This window comes from Vespula vulgaris, chromosome 1 (assembly GCF_905475345.1).
Source record: "Vespula vulgaris chromosome 1, iyVesVulg1.1, whole genome shotgun sequence".
In the NCBI taxonomy this organism is placed as follows: domain Eukaryota; kingdom Metazoa; phylum Arthropoda; class Insecta; order Hymenoptera; family Vespidae; genus Vespula; species Vespula vulgaris.
The window spans coordinates 5829077-5844527 of NC_066586.1; the positions used below are offsets into that span (position 1 = coordinate 5829077).

General features: G+C 32.5%; 1 protein-coding gene across 4 annotated transcripts; it reads right to left on the reverse strand.

Annotated features, from left to right (window-relative positions):
- Nucleotide 1: 1 nt before the first annotated feature.
- On the reverse strand, nucleotides 2-15317 carry LOC127064936 (golgin subfamily A member 4-like). 4 transcript variants are annotated; one of them, XM_050996833.1, is made up of 12 exons: nucleotides 15227-15317; nucleotides 15014-15107; nucleotides 13961-14131; nucleotides 13493-13822; nucleotides 13065-13414; nucleotides 12227-12992; nucleotides 11995-12103; nucleotides 10906-11034; nucleotides 2114-10811; nucleotides 1420-1583; nucleotides 1234-1288; nucleotides 2-1125 (listed from the first exon to the last, which is right to left on the reverse strand). In XM_050996833.1, the coding sequence occupies exons 3-12, from the start codon at nucleotides 14123-14125 to the stop codon at nucleotides 1101-1103; spliced, it is 10791 nt and encodes a 3596-aa protein (XP_050852790.1). In that variant the 5' UTR covers nucleotides 14126-14131; nucleotides 15014-15107; nucleotides 15227-15317; the 3' UTR covers nucleotides 2-1100. The 4 variants fall into 4 exon arrangements, with proteins under 4 accessions (XP_050852790.1, XP_050852721.1, XP_050852876.1 ...); XM_050996764.1 differs by having other exon boundaries at nucleotides 15170-15296; XM_050996919.1 differs by lacking the exons at nucleotides 15014-15107; nucleotides 15227-15317 and having other exon boundaries at nucleotides 12037-12103; nucleotides 13961-14179.
- Nucleotides 15318-15451: the final 134 nt, after the last annotated feature.

Sequence of the window (15451 nt, forward strand, 5' to 3'; positions counted from 1 at the left end):
ATTCTCGCAGAAAAATATATATATACTTTTTATTCAGTAAGAAAAGAAAATTAAATAGAAATATCTTAACCATGATAATACATAATTCATTATAGTCCAAGTTTGTTCTCCCAATAATATACATAATTGAAAAATCGATAATTTTAATAGGTTAAAATTAAGATATACAATGCGTCAAATAAATACCTCTCTTGTATTTTATTTTATCATTATCTTTTCTTTTTTTTCCTTTGTTTTCTTTTATACAAAATTTTGTGAAAATAAGAAACGAGAGATTGCACGCGATGGAGGCAATGATTCGAAAGTGTTCCTATCTAACTGTGTTCGATATAATACTCGTTTAAAATTATTTTATATATGTATATATGTATATATATATATATATATATATATATATATATATATATATAATTGTCATATGAAACGCCAAAAATTCTTCTATTAATTTAAAAACAAGTACTTAACAGCGTGAACAATATATCAATAAATTAATATATATATATATATATATATATATATATATATATATATATATATATACATGTATATATATATATAGCGACACAGAGAAAACTAATAACAAACGTGTATTCAATTGGATAATCCGTTTGCACTACAAACGATCAATATTGCCACATAATGCAATACAACAGAGATTAGCGACATCTCTAAGGAAACAATTTTTTATATTATACAAGAGCTCACAGGCTGTACAAGTATCATACAATGCAGAGCATATTTTTCGGGATCTTCTTCGAAGATAAACGACCCCTAATAGAAGCCTTACATTTTTATCGCGTTTATTGTTAGACTTTAAATAGACTTCTAAACATCACGTAACTTATCTAAACAAAAAAAAAATCTCTTTCTAAGTAGCCTAAATAGCCCAACCGGAGCTCCATGAGGAGACGTATGTGACTTCTCAAAACTGCGACAAGTTTGTTAGAATGATAAACTTATCGTTCGAAAATGAAGTGTTTTTTATCTCGATTTTAACTACAAGACCCTTAACTGCAGAAAAAAATCTTGGCAGTTGGCACTTGGCAGGAATGTAACCAAAAAGCAAGGATGTAGTCCATTTCACTCTCGTTGCTCGTTCATCACATGTGCATCACCTTCGGTGTGCTATCAAGCAAATAATAAAATACAATTATTAGAAATAGATAACAAAACATATATATATATATATATATATATATATATATATATATATATCTAAGCTAACGAATTTACCTTTTTCCCCATAGCCAATTTAGGAGAACGCTCGACTGACTCTGAACGTCTCGTGCTGCAAGAAAGGCAATAATTATCATTAAACGAAACGATAATACTCTTGCGACATGATTCTCAAATGTTAAGAAATCAAATTACTCAAGTATTTAGATTACTCGTAAAGATGAATCTAATGATTATACGTACAGAGCGTATAGTTCGCATTAACAAGTTTTGCAGCAGCTTCCGGAGGTAGCGTACTTAGGACATCTTTATGCGCTAGTAAAGACATTTGTTGCGTGTGCCTCAATTCTCTTTCGTCCCTTAACCGTACATCCTTTGTATGGCCAACCGTATGTAACTGCGACAGCCTAAAGGGAAAACTAGCTTGTACTAAGGAACGTACGTTACCTAAGCCATATGTACCAAGGAGCTTTTTCTCGTAATAGGTAAAGGGGTTTAATTAGAAAAATAAGGGGTTTTGATTACAAAAACGCAGGAAAAATGTTATCACCAAAAGATCGTCTTAAAAAACATTTCATAGATCGGCTCAAAGATAATAAAAAGCATGAGAATGTATTTGAAACACAGACCTGCAATAAAATCGGGGCAAGGACATCTACGTGTACATCTTGTTCTCAAAACACATTCTTCGAAGCTTGTCGAACATTGTCTATCTTACAGGAATTATGGAAGAAATATCAGGGAAGGCAGCAATAAGGTTTTCAAAACGATAAAGAAAATGCATGAGCACAACTTGAAAATCTTCTACGTGCTAAGTAAAATTCGAGTGATTCTAAATGAGATGTTTGACTGATTACTACAAAAAATCTTTTCGTACGTATACCGTAAGAGTATAAAAAAGAAAATGGATTTAACGTTAACGAAAAACGATACGTACTTCAGAGAAAGAGCTGCTTTATCTTCTTCTATCGGTGCGTCTATGGCTTCTTTGGCTATTTCAACGGGACCATCCGATTTCGATGGCGAAGGATGCTCGACGAGCGGTTCGTCCATCGTTTCCGAGGAAGCTGGAACATCCTTTTTCGGACTCGAATCGGACGAAGATATTTTTCGTAATTCCTCGTTTATTCGAATAGCGTTTGATAATCGCAATTGCAAGGTATCACGTTCCTCAAGCAATTGCATCAATTCGTGCGTCAATTCCTCGCATCTGACGTCTCTTTGATGGAGCATGTAAAGAGCGAGGTCGAGTTCGTTCGAATATTTCGAATCTTCTTTCTCTTCCAGTATATCGGATGTATTCAAGGTAGTCCTTTCAAGCTCTTGACCTTCCTGAATCTTCTGCGTTTCGCCAACAGAGAAATCTTTTTTCAAAGCACGTTGGATCATTTCGTATTCCTTCACTTTACCCTCCAATCGATTGGTCAATTCTCTGATCTCGACTTCTTTTTCTTCGACGTACTGTCTTAACTCGACCAATTCTTTTTCGTCCTTTTCGGACAATTCAATGAGTTCCTCGATACGTATATTCTTTTCATTAATTTGGATGGTCAAGTTTTGAATTTCTGCTTCCTTGGTAAAGGTAAATTCCGAAATGAGTTTCTCCTTTTCTTGAAGATTCAACTTTGCCTTTTCTAATTCTTCGTCCTTATGACGTAACGTCTCGTCCCATTCCACCGACCATGTCTCTAATTGTCTCTTAAGATTCTCTACGTCCTGATCCCTAGATCGAAGCTTACCAAGTAATTCTTCGTTCTCCGTCGATAATCTTTGCTTAATAGCATCAATTTCCGATTCCTTTTCCACCAGCTTCCTTTCCAAAAGCTCTTCGCTTTCCAATCGAATCGCTTCCTTCTCCGAAGTCAATCGTTCAATCATGTCTCTGGTTTCCTCTGAGACCATCTCGAATGTCTTCAAACGCGAGATCTCGTTTTGCAATTTGTCTATATTCGATTTCAACTGCCGTATCTCTTGATCTTTTGCGTATAATTCTGCCGTTAAGCTTTGCAAGTTCTCACGTAACTCGTAATCATCCGAGGTTGGATCAAAATTGACCTGAGACAATTGGGAATCCTTCTCGGCTATGACATATTTTAATTCGTTTATTTCTTGCTCCTTCGCATGCAACTCGTTCTGCAATCTGACTATCTCCTCGTGATCTTGAACCGACCTTTTATCTCTCTCTCTGGCAAGTAACGTCGAATCCTCCTTTTCTTGAGCGTCTAAACGCTGAATCAGACTCTCCATTTGATTTTGTTTCTCTAATAAATCTTTCTTGGCTACTTCTAAAGCGTTTTCCAATTCTGCCTTTTCGTTGTAAAGAAGATTAATACTATCTTGCATATCCTGAATTATTTTAGGATAAGTGTTCTCTTCGATAATATATTTCAAGTGTTCTATCTCTTGCTGTTTGTCTTCCAATTGAACCTTGATCTTCTCTATCGTACCTCGAAGCATCTCTTCGTTATCATTTCCCATTCTAAATAATGGTAAACCATCCACTGTATTGGAACTTTGTTGATTTTGGATAGAATCGGTGGAGTAAAGTCTATCCAATTCCGTTTGTTTCTCGTCGAGTTTTTCTTCGACCATTTTCAACAAAGATTCCTTTTCTCTCAATGCTCCTTTTGCCTCTTCCAAAGATATACGCATCTTTTCGAACTCTGAAGTTAAACGAATTATCTCTCCCGCGCTATCGCGCAAATCTTTTTTCGTTTCATCGAAATTTTTCAATTCGATTCGAAGCTCCTTCGTTTCTGCGTCCTTATCGTTCAATGACACTTTATACCTTTCCAATTCCTCTTCGAATTTACTCAAAACGAATTCCTTCTCCGATAAAGCTGCTCGCAAATCTACGATTTCTTGTTCAAAGAGAGAAAGACTCGCAATTTGTTCCTGCAATTTTCTCGAAACGTTTTCGGATTCGCGCAAACGATCTTCCAGCTGCGCGATCGTCGACAAATACCTTTCGGTATCCAACGAATGTTTTTGCGATTCTTTATCCCATTGCAACTGACGTTGTTGAAATTCTTCCTTCGCGTTTAACAATTCGGCCTTGACAGTTTCCAAGAGCGTAACTTTGTCTTGAAGATTTAATGACAAAGACGCTACAGTTTCTTCTTGAGTAGATCTCTTCGATAATTCAGAGACATATTCGTCCGTGGTTATTTGTAAGGCGTTTAATTTATCTCGAAGATCGCGTATCTCTTTGTTTCTCTCTTCGATATCGATCGCATGCTTTTGCACGAGTTCTTGCGTTGCTTCGCTCACGAGAAAACTTACGGTTTCGACGCTCTTCTGTTGAATCAATTCGCTCTCCTTAACGCTAAAAGCACCTCGCAAATCATCCAATTCTTGTTTCTTTTCCTTCAATTCTTGAGCTAAACTTTGTATATTTTCTTGTAATTTTTCTTCGGCATCCTGACGACCTACGTATTGTTTTTGAAGTTCCTGTTTTAAATCGGCTACTTCTTGAACTCGAACGTTCAAAAGCTCCGTAACTTCTGTCAAAGACTCTGACACAGCGAAAAGTTTCTCTTCGGTTATCTTAGCTTCGCGTATCCTCTCTTCCATCATGGATTTCTCTTCGAGGATGTTCTCCTCTCTTTTTTGCAACTCGTTCGTTTTTGTTTCGGATTGTTCTAATCGTTGACTCATTTCCTTTATTCGTTCTTCCATTTGAACGGTCTCCTTAGAAATTTCACTAAGACGTTCCTCGAATCGTTTCTTCAAAGTTTCCTTTTCTTCTTCTAACTTTTCCAATAAACCTTGCAATTCTTCCTTTCTTTCCCGTAGTTTATCCAATTCTTGGCTATTCTTTTCCCCAGCAATCAATTTTCTTTCCAACGTCGATATCCTCGATTTTTGTTCTTCCAAATAATGTTGAAGTTGTTCGTTTTCCGTGGCAAGAGTTTCCATGTCATCTCTTAACACTTCTAATTCTTCCTTGTATTTATCGCATAATTTCTGAACGTCCGACGTTCCATCTTCGGTTCCAACTCTTTTCGGAAGTTGCTTAGCCGACCTTCCAGATTCCAATGATGGAAGCTCGATTTCAGATGTTACATTGTCTTCCGAAGATATTGCTTCCAAGGACTTTATCTTGTTAGCAAGATCTTTGTTTTCTAATCTAAGTACTTCGATATCCATATCTTGCCTTTCTTTCGTCTCCATGTATCTTTCATTCGCCGATACGATTACATCGATACGTTTTAATAAACTTTCCCTTTCAATGATCGTGTTCTTATGTTCCTCGTTCAATTCTTTCAAGTTTTTCTCTAATTCGGTGATCTGTGATCTTAACTCTTCTTCGATGGCCGAATCTAATTCGCATAAACCGGTCATAGATTTTTGACTCTTCAATTGTTGTTGCAAATGTTCTATCTGAACTTTATACTCTTTCAATTTTTTCACCATTTTACCACTCCTTATCTGTGAAGCTTTATTCTCTTCCATCAATTTCGCTTTTTCTTCTTCTAAATCTTCCAATTTCTTTTCCATTTCATCGATCTTCGTACGCAATTGTATTTCTGGACTAGGAATTATCGAAATTTGGGTATAATGATGATCGTCCGCTACTTGTACGTCGTCAGCATTCCAACCCCAAGTGTCCTCGTCGGTATTGAATTTTTCATTAGAATCATCGACACTCAAATTTGTACTCTGTTCTGTAACAGGTACCGACGTTTGTATCCCTGCCAACTCGCTGCTTTCAGATGTTGCTTTTTGTAATTCATTCTCATTTTTCGAAGTTGTTTCCAAATCTTGTATAAGACCTTTGGTCAACTCCTTTTCTTTGACACCCTCCAGGATAATATTTTGTTGTTTTAATTCTTCCAAGGATCGAGCTAAGTCGTTCATTTGCAATTGCAATGTATCCCTTTCCTTCGTAATCTCTGTTAAACGATGTTGCAAATCGAGTGTCGAGTCGTTGTTCATAGATTCACGTGTTTCTTGTTCCAAATTACTAATTTGCAGTTTATACATATCTATTAAATTACTTTGTTCTTCGCATTGGACAGATAACGATGTTAAAATATCTTTCGTAGTATTTAATTCCACTTGCAAAGATTGAATCTCGTTGTCTTTCGCTGTTTTTAATTCTTCAATTTGCGTATCAAGATTTTCTTGTTGATTAAATTGCGACTGCATCCGCGAATGAACGTTGTTTATCTCATCGTTTAACAATCCAATTTGTTCAACTTTATCCTCTATAACGCGTTGCAAATTGTCTATTTCTATTTGCATTGTCTGAGAACGTTCCTGGGAAACTTTCAATTCTTCTTCGTATGCATTACGACTTAGCAACACTTGTGCCTTGTCCTCGTTCATCTGCTTCTGCAAACTATCAATTTCTTTTTTAAGAGCTAAACATTCCATATCTTTGTTATTTACGAGATCCTGTAATTTTGCTGTTTCCTTTTGTTCGTCTACGTTATACTGAGGTCCGAAAATTTTAGAAGCATCAAATAATTGAGGAACGGTATACTTTTCCTCGGCTTTGATATCGTCTAAATCGCTACTTTTTGTGACAGTGAGATTAGCTTCTTCGATCGTTGTATTCTTTTGATTAAGTTTATCCAACTCTGATTGTAATTCTATTAATCTTTGATTGTTCTCATTATTCACTGTCTTAAGATGCTCCAACTCATGTTCCAAAGCTTCCTTTTGATCGTTCAATAATTTATACTTTTCTAAGAGCTCTTCCTTTTCAGACTTAAGTAGAGTTATCTCGCATTGTAATGTTTCTACGGATCGTTTCATTTCATTCTCTACAGCTTCCGTTTTTTCTTGTAAATCCTGTAATTCCTTTTCACGTTCGTTATACTTTTTCAATAAGTCATCATATTTTTCATCTTGCATTGCCCCTTTATCCGTAGCAAGAATTTTCTCTTGCAATGTTGCATTTAAAGTTTCAAGAGTTTTACTCTTTTCTACAATTTCTTCGTTCTCTTTGACCATGTATTCTAATTTAGCTTTTATTTCCTCGTTATTCGCTAATAATGTATTATACTGATATAAAAGATCGTTGTAGAGATCTTCCATCGTTCTATTTCTCATACCAGATTGATTCATCATGTCGCTAAATCTTAAAGATTCACGCATTTGAACAAAGTTACCAATAGAATTAGCTAATTCGTTATCTAAATTTTCAATTTCAGCTTCTCGCTCTTGAAGTTTAGCCTCTAATGCTTGTACTATGGTTTGACATTGTTCGCAATGGTCGCATTGTTGCACTATTGGTCTCGTATCCTGTCTCAATTCATCCTCCGAAGTTTGAGTTACCACATCCACAGACGGAACAATTTTCTTTTGCAATTCTTCGATAAGCAATTGTCGATCCTCAGACTCTTTTTCTGCGTTCTCCAATTTTTCATTGATCTGTATCTGTTTCGACATTAATAAACCATTCTCCGCTTGAAGATGTTTTATCAATCCAAGGTGTTCTACATACTCCGTTTCCATAACTTGCATGCGTACGCTAAGCTCTCTTGCATTTTCTTTCGTTTCTTCGAGAATCAATTGTTGTTGATCGTATTTCTGAAGAATATCTTTCTTGTAAGATTCATATTCTTCGATAATACTTTGTTTAGCTAATTTTTCTGTTTCTATATCGGTGGAATATTGCGTTATCCGTCCATGCAATTTGTCGATTTCGTCTTCCAATTCACTAATTTGATTAACAAGTAAAAACATTTTATCTTTCATAATAGCGATTTCATTCGTAAGTCTTTCGACATGCTCGAGAGAATCCGTTGTCTCGTTTTTAGATTTACTTAACTTCTCCTCCAAATCAGCAATTTTGTTATCTTTTTCTCGCATAGAACTCTCAACTTCCTGATTTTTCTTATTTTTTGCTTCTTTTTCATCCTTTTCGCTTGTCCATCTCTCTTCCAATTCCGCGATTCTTGCTTCGAACTCTTGACACATGGCAGTTTTCCTCTTTAAAGTCGCAACGATCTTCTTCATTTTTTCCAATTGTGCTTGTTTTTTATTTTCTGAATCAACAAGTTCCTGTTCTAAGTTCGCAACCTTAGCCTCTAAAGTAATTCTAGTCTCTTCTGAATTTTGGCTAATAAGCTTTTCTTTCTCTAACAATTCAGTTTTCAAGCTTTCACATTCTTGTATTTTAGCATTTAATTCTTCGATAGTATCTTCGAATCTTTGATTATGCATTTCTATGTCCTGTACGTGTTTAACTTTTAACTGTTCCATCATCTTATTGGTATCTTTTAACTCGGACTTTAATTCGTCGATAAATTTAAGATTATTTTGTGAAAAATTTGTAAGATCCATGATTCTGTTCTCTGCATCAGTTTTAATTCTTTCCATTTCATTAAACCGTGCATCCAATTCTTCTTTAACCATCAAAACATTTTTAAGTTCATCGTGTTTCTCCACCAATTGGTATTGTATGTCTTGATTCTGTTGAGATATGCTTTCGAATTGCGCCAATAATTCATTTTTTTCTTTCATACGTTCGTCAATTTTACTTTGCATATTATTTACAAGTATTTCATTGTCACGTAATTCCTCCAATAATTTATCATATTCTTTACGAGGTATCGACTCTCTTAATTTTTCATATAATTCAGAATTTTTCTTTTCCAAAGAATAGGCCTCATCTTCCTTCAACCTTAAGGCATCGTTCACTTTTTCTAATTCCTGCGATATCGAAGCAATTCGAAGATCTTTCTGTTGAATGTCAATTTTATAACCATTCAGTTCATCTTGCAAATTATCTATGGCAATCATCTCATTCTGTATTTGTAAATATTTGTTATGTAATTCTTCATTTTTACTTTCTAATGTTTCCTTCAAATTGACTATTTCATCCTCTTTCATAGATATACTTGTCCTGTCTTTTTCTAGGTTCGTTTCAAGCGTTGCTATTGTGCTTTCTAATTCTTCTTTTAATATATTTTTCGCTATATCTTTCTGTTCTATTTTTTCAATTAATTGTTTATTTTCCTCCTGTAACATACTAAAGCCATTCTCGATAGATACTTTACTTACTTCCAGTGCATTCATCTTCTCCTCCACACTTGCATACTTGTATTTCCATTCTTCTATCGTTTCCGACATCTCCTTTAATTCGTTCCTTAAAGTTTCTTTTTCTTTTTCAGAGGCTTCACTATCCAATATTTGTTTTGTTTTTATTTCTAATTCTTCTTCTTTGCTGGATAACTTCAACTTCATTTCTTCTATAAGATTCGTCTGTTCCGTTATTAATTCTTTACAATGTGTTATTTCTTTTTCTAATGATGCAATGATAACTGATTCGTCTTGCAATACTGCAGATACATTTGTCTGTTGATTACTATCAGATTCTTCTACAGATTCCTGTAAACCAGCACTAATTCCTTTTTCTTCCTCTTTTTTCTTGCCATGTTCGTCGGTAAATTCAATCTTATTGCGTAGTTCTTCTTTTTCTTGAGTAGTTTTGTTTAAATCATCCACTAAATGTTGATTTATCTCTTCAAGCTGCTGCATTTTTGTAATCATTTCATGATTTTCTTCTAACAACTTATTCATTCTTAATTTCGTATCATTAGTCTCTATTTCATGCAATGCTATATTATTTGTTTGTTCAACTAATTTTTCTTGTAAAATTGTTAGTTCTTTTTCAAGATTATTTTTCTCCAATAATAAAATACTCATTTGATCTTCATTATCAACGCAACGCTCTGCTCTCTGTGTGCCATTGGATTGTTTCTCCTGAATTGCACTTAAACGCTCTTCCAACTTCGTACATTGTATAACTAGATCATTATTCTCGGTAGTAAGTGCTTTGATTCTCTCTTGGAGATTAGTATTTTCTCCTTCCATATCCGATATCTGTAATTTTAACTTCGTTAATTCAGTAGATAGATCATTATTCGCGTGTAACAAAGATTCATTCTGCATATCAAGCTCATTTTTACGAATTTGTAAGATATCATTGGATTCAATTATTTCAGAATGACTATTTTCAAGATGAAGTAATTTTTCTTCTAGCTTTGTCATTTTTATCACGAGGTCATTGTTCTCTTGAGTAAGGAGCTCAATCTTTGCTGTATTTTCATTATGTTCTGGAATACGTTCGAACGATTCTGTAGAACCAGTATCAGAAGATCCTTTCTCATCATTCCTGCTTAGTTTTACTATTAGGTCATTATTTTCCTGAGTTAACTGATCGATCTTTTTTAATAATTCATTCTTATCTACATCATTTATAGCCTCAAAGGATTCTGTAGAACCAGCATGTGAACTATTTCTTTCTTCCAATTTTGCTAATTTTAAAGTTAATTCGTCATTTCTTTGTGTAAGATCTTCTACTTTTTTCAATAATTCATTTTTATCAACTTCGTGTATAGTTTCAAACGACTCGGTTGATCCCGCATCAGAAGTACCTTTCTCTTCCAATTTTGTTAACTTACTTGATAGCTCTGTATTCTCTTGCTGTAAAGTTTCTATCTTTTGAAGAAGTTCACTTACATTAGGTGATGTTTCTAATTTATTTTCTGTTATTTTGTGCACACTCTCTAATTGTTCTTCTAAATCAACTACTTTCATTTCTGCAGTTACTCTGTGATTCTCAGCATCTGCAACTTCTGCCTCTAATCCAGAAATCTTTTGTTTTACTGAATGTAGCTCTGAAATATAATAATTTAATATATATATATACATACATATATATACATACACACATTTTACAGTGTACTGCTTACATACTCAATAATACATTACCTTGGATAAGATCTAATTTCTGATTTTCTAACATAGCTATGGCATCAATATTCTTCTGTATCTCATCAGTTTGCATGGATACTCTGCTTTCAAGATCTGCTATGCGTTCTTGCCAATCTCCTGCTGATGCTATACAGATTGTATGATATACCAATAATATACAAATGATTTCGTTTATTTATAATTATATAATTAATGAAGCATTAAGTAATAAGTGCAATAAATGTTTAATATTTTTATGTAGAAATGAATTGTGAAAATATGTAAATAGTTCTTATAGCAATATTTACCCTTCTTCAACTAACAATCCATAAAAAAGAAAATATAATTAATATAAAATTTAACGTAAATCATTATTAAAATATATCGGAAATGTTATTGATTAATCATATTAACTTAATTGTTAGCATTTTATGTATTTAATAATGCAAATTAATTTAATATTTATGTGTAGTAATTATAAAGAATAACTTATGAGCAAGTAAATATAAGTCTCATAGCCCTTCATGCAGATAAAATGACTAATAAAATTATTTTTTATTAGTAGTAAATAGTTAGAAAAAAATGATTATATTTTCTAAAGGATAAATAATCTATATCTACAAATCAGATAATAGCAAACTTTGACAAGTAAAGTAGGTACCATGTTACATAAAACCAACTAATATTTAATACGATTTATTTATTCGTTGATTAGTATTTTTCATGAATTTTTTCTTCATTATATATACAAACAAAACTAACTATAAGTCAAATAAGAATCCATCACCAAAAATCGTTAAAAGCTATACTGTTCCATTATCAATTTACAAGTAAATATTTAATCTTTAGGTATAGACAAGATTTTTTTATAGCATGTACAATAATATTGACGTACATATGTGCATGTATATATATGTAAATACATGCATATACATATATGCATGTAAATACATCCACGTAAACACGCAAATATATATAATATTTCTATATTGACATTGCACTATAAAGATTAACCTATCATAAAAATCATATGAATAAATCTGACATTAAGTCTCATAACTAGAAGGATGGAAAGAACAACGAAATAATTCCTGTCCTGGTTCCTACCTTTAAGCTCGTCAAAGTCTACCAGACTCAGCTGAAGGTTACCTTTCTCCTCCTCCAATAAAGTAACTTGATTTCCCAGCCTAACAAGCTCTGCATTTGTGTCAGACACCTAAATTACGTGCATATGTATTGTTATTATTTATTTTTAAACATACAATATTTTATTATATTATTAAATATTCAAAAATAATCAATTTCATAGATTTAGCATTCAAAAATAAATTATGATTACCATTTTAAAGTTTTCCAGTTGCTTTTGCAAGCCTTTTATTTTACTTTTGTGCTGGGCTTTCATTTTAATCATATTTCTATTTAATTCATCTAATTCTTTTGTAAGTTTTTGAATCTTTTCATTTTCTTTTTGCACTGAAAGTTCAGATGGCAGCTGAGATGCAATATCATTCTTTTCTACTTCAAGATTGTGCACTAATTTTTCAAGCTCCATAATTCTATTAGAATAATCTTCATTTTTCACAGATAATTCTGCAAGCTGTTTTTGTAATTCGGTCTTAGATTCCTCTTCGAGCAAATCATTAGAACTTTTAAGTTCTTCTATCAAGTTTTCAAGTTCTGCTATCCTGTTGTCTTTCTCCATAATAGCACCATTTCCATGCATAGATTTGGAAGCAATAATTTTATTTTGCATATCAGCAATACTCTTTTGAAGTTCGTACTTCTCATCTTGCAATTGACGATTATTTTCTTTCAATTTATTTAAGTTATACTGTAAATCTTCTACCGAAGGAGTTCTTACTATCCCTTTGCCAGATTCCAACTGAAATATCTTTTCATTAGCTTCTGCTAATTTAATTTCATAATCTTGCAATTGTTGAAGTAAGTTATCATTTTTCATTTTTAAGGAAGACTCAATGAGAATAAAATTTTCTTGCATAGATTTCATGGCACTTTTTGTATCTGTCAAAGTATCCAATGTTGAACGTAATGAATCAGAGCTTGCTATTTCAGCTAACTTTTGTTCAACCAGTTCATTTTCATATCTAGAAAAAATGTAGAAAAATTTCTTAACATTTCATATCTTTAATCACAATACATCTCTCTTTAATGCTTACCTTTTAATCGTACCATCCAATTCTGATATTGTATCATCCCTTTCATGAAGTTGCTGAAGAAGATTATCATTTTTTTGTTTCAATGATGATTCTAATAAAACAAAGTGTTCTTGCATGGTTCGCATTTCATCTTTCGTATCTTCAAGCGTATCTAATGTTGTCTTTCCCTTTTTAGAAAGATCAGCTGACATAAGTGTAATAGCTTTAGTTTTAGAATCTATAACCGAATCCTTTTCTTTCAAATTTTCTTGGAGATCAATGATAACTGCTTGTAACTCAGAAATTTTATTGTTGAGCTCTATTATTTTATTATCCTTCTCCTGAATGTAACTAGACTCTGGTATTGATATCTTAAATTAAAACATTAAGACTGATTATATTGTTTTTTTACATAATATTGCATATAATATATCAAATATATAACATACTTCAGGTGTTATAGTTTGATCCTTCTGCAATTCTATCATTGCTAAATCTTTTTCATCCAATTGTTGTCTTATAGCCTCCACTTTTTCTTCTACAGCTCGCTTCGTTTCTGTTATTTCTTTATTACGTTGTTCAAATACTTTTCTATTCTCAACCAACATTCTTTGAAGCAAAGAAGATTTAGCTTTAGGTGTTGTTGCTTGACTAATATCCTTTATACTGGTATCAATCTCAGATGATTGTTCCAAATCTCTAGACGTTGAAGCCCCCTCTTTACTGCGTTTTGACAGCTTAGTTCTAGATTTAATTTTTGATAGTCTACTAGCATATTCCTAAAATTATATATACAAATCACAATAGATCAAAAATAAAGCAACTATCAAAATCAATAAAATAAATTGTTAATATAAGCAAATAAAAAATTATAACAATAGAATAAAAGTAATAAATAAAAATATGCTAAATGTCACCTGCACTTCTTCTTCTTTTTTTTTCAAACTTTGCTTGTTCTTTAACATAATTTCTTTAAGAGATTCTAACTGATTTTTATTTTGCTTGCAGGTCTCCTTTGCTTCTAACGTTTCAGGTGGACCTTCTTCCATGGTCCCTGGAGGTTCTTCAAATTCCCCCCACATTATGAACTGTACAAATAAAAGTATCATAAAACACTTCATTGTCTTTTATATTAAACTAATTTTATGATTGATTTAGTTTGCAACAACTTGTAGAATAAGTGGCAGTGAAAGTTCTACTAAAATGTTCTGATATTCAAGCTCCACGCAACGCTCTCATTTTCATGAACTAATTGGATAGTAGCTCTATTGAGGTAAACTAATTATATTAACCTACACATAGATTGTAAACATTTCTATAAACTTGGTCAATCTTTTAACATATCCAATGATAGAATCAATGAAGTATAAAAAGATATCAAAAGTAACAACTGCAGGATAATAAAAAGAAAACAATTATAAAATAATTAGACGAAGAAGATTATTTATTAATAATCATACTTATTAAAGAGAAGAATATAAAGTTCAATAAATTATCCTTTTTTTGCTTTTACATATTCTAATGCATCATATAGAAATATATGTAATTTCTTTAAAATAAATTTAACAATAAATAAATATATTTCGGAAATTATAAATACGCGCTTTAATCTTCGAATTCAAATTAGGAAAATACATTTCATATTTTTTATTTGTACATGACAAATGCAAACAGATAAAAATTAACCTTCGGGATATCTTCTGGTTTTAATTGCGAACCGATCATTTTCAAATAGATAAAAACATAGTTGTCATGCCATTAAATATTGAAAGAGGTAAGAAATATTTATGTACACGTAGCAAAATGACGTAACATACGCGTTGCAAAAGATGGAAAAGATTGTAACAGAAGAAAGGTTAAGAGACGATCAAATTTGTGGAGAATATTGAACTAAATAAGAAACTGTTCAACGAATGAAAAAAAGTACGTTTGTTTTTTTAACGAACAATTTATCTGTAAAATATATTTACCTTTTATTTTAGTTCTATAAGATGTCAAGATGGAAATACGTCGCTGTGTCTGCACATATTTTCTGCCTTTTTTCGCACCACTAGCACTTTTCTTCTACAAGAAACGAATGCACAATACATATACACGATACTCTCACAGACTTGCCTTTTTATTACTTGTAATAATTCGTTCTTTTTTCGATGCGGTATTCGAAAATTTATTAAGAATCTTACGAGCTTTCCTTTCCGTCGGAAGAAGTTGAACAAAAATTAACACTCGTTGGTTAAGATTCGGATCATAGCGCCATTACGTGGATTTAATGCGTACTAACGCAATAAAATCAACGCCCTGAATTCACGTACAATCATTCATTTTGTTTACCATTACTTTCTTTGTTTTATATCGCAAACATTTGCTACATTTTCCTTTCCTAGTTTTCCTAGTTTTAGAAACAGCGT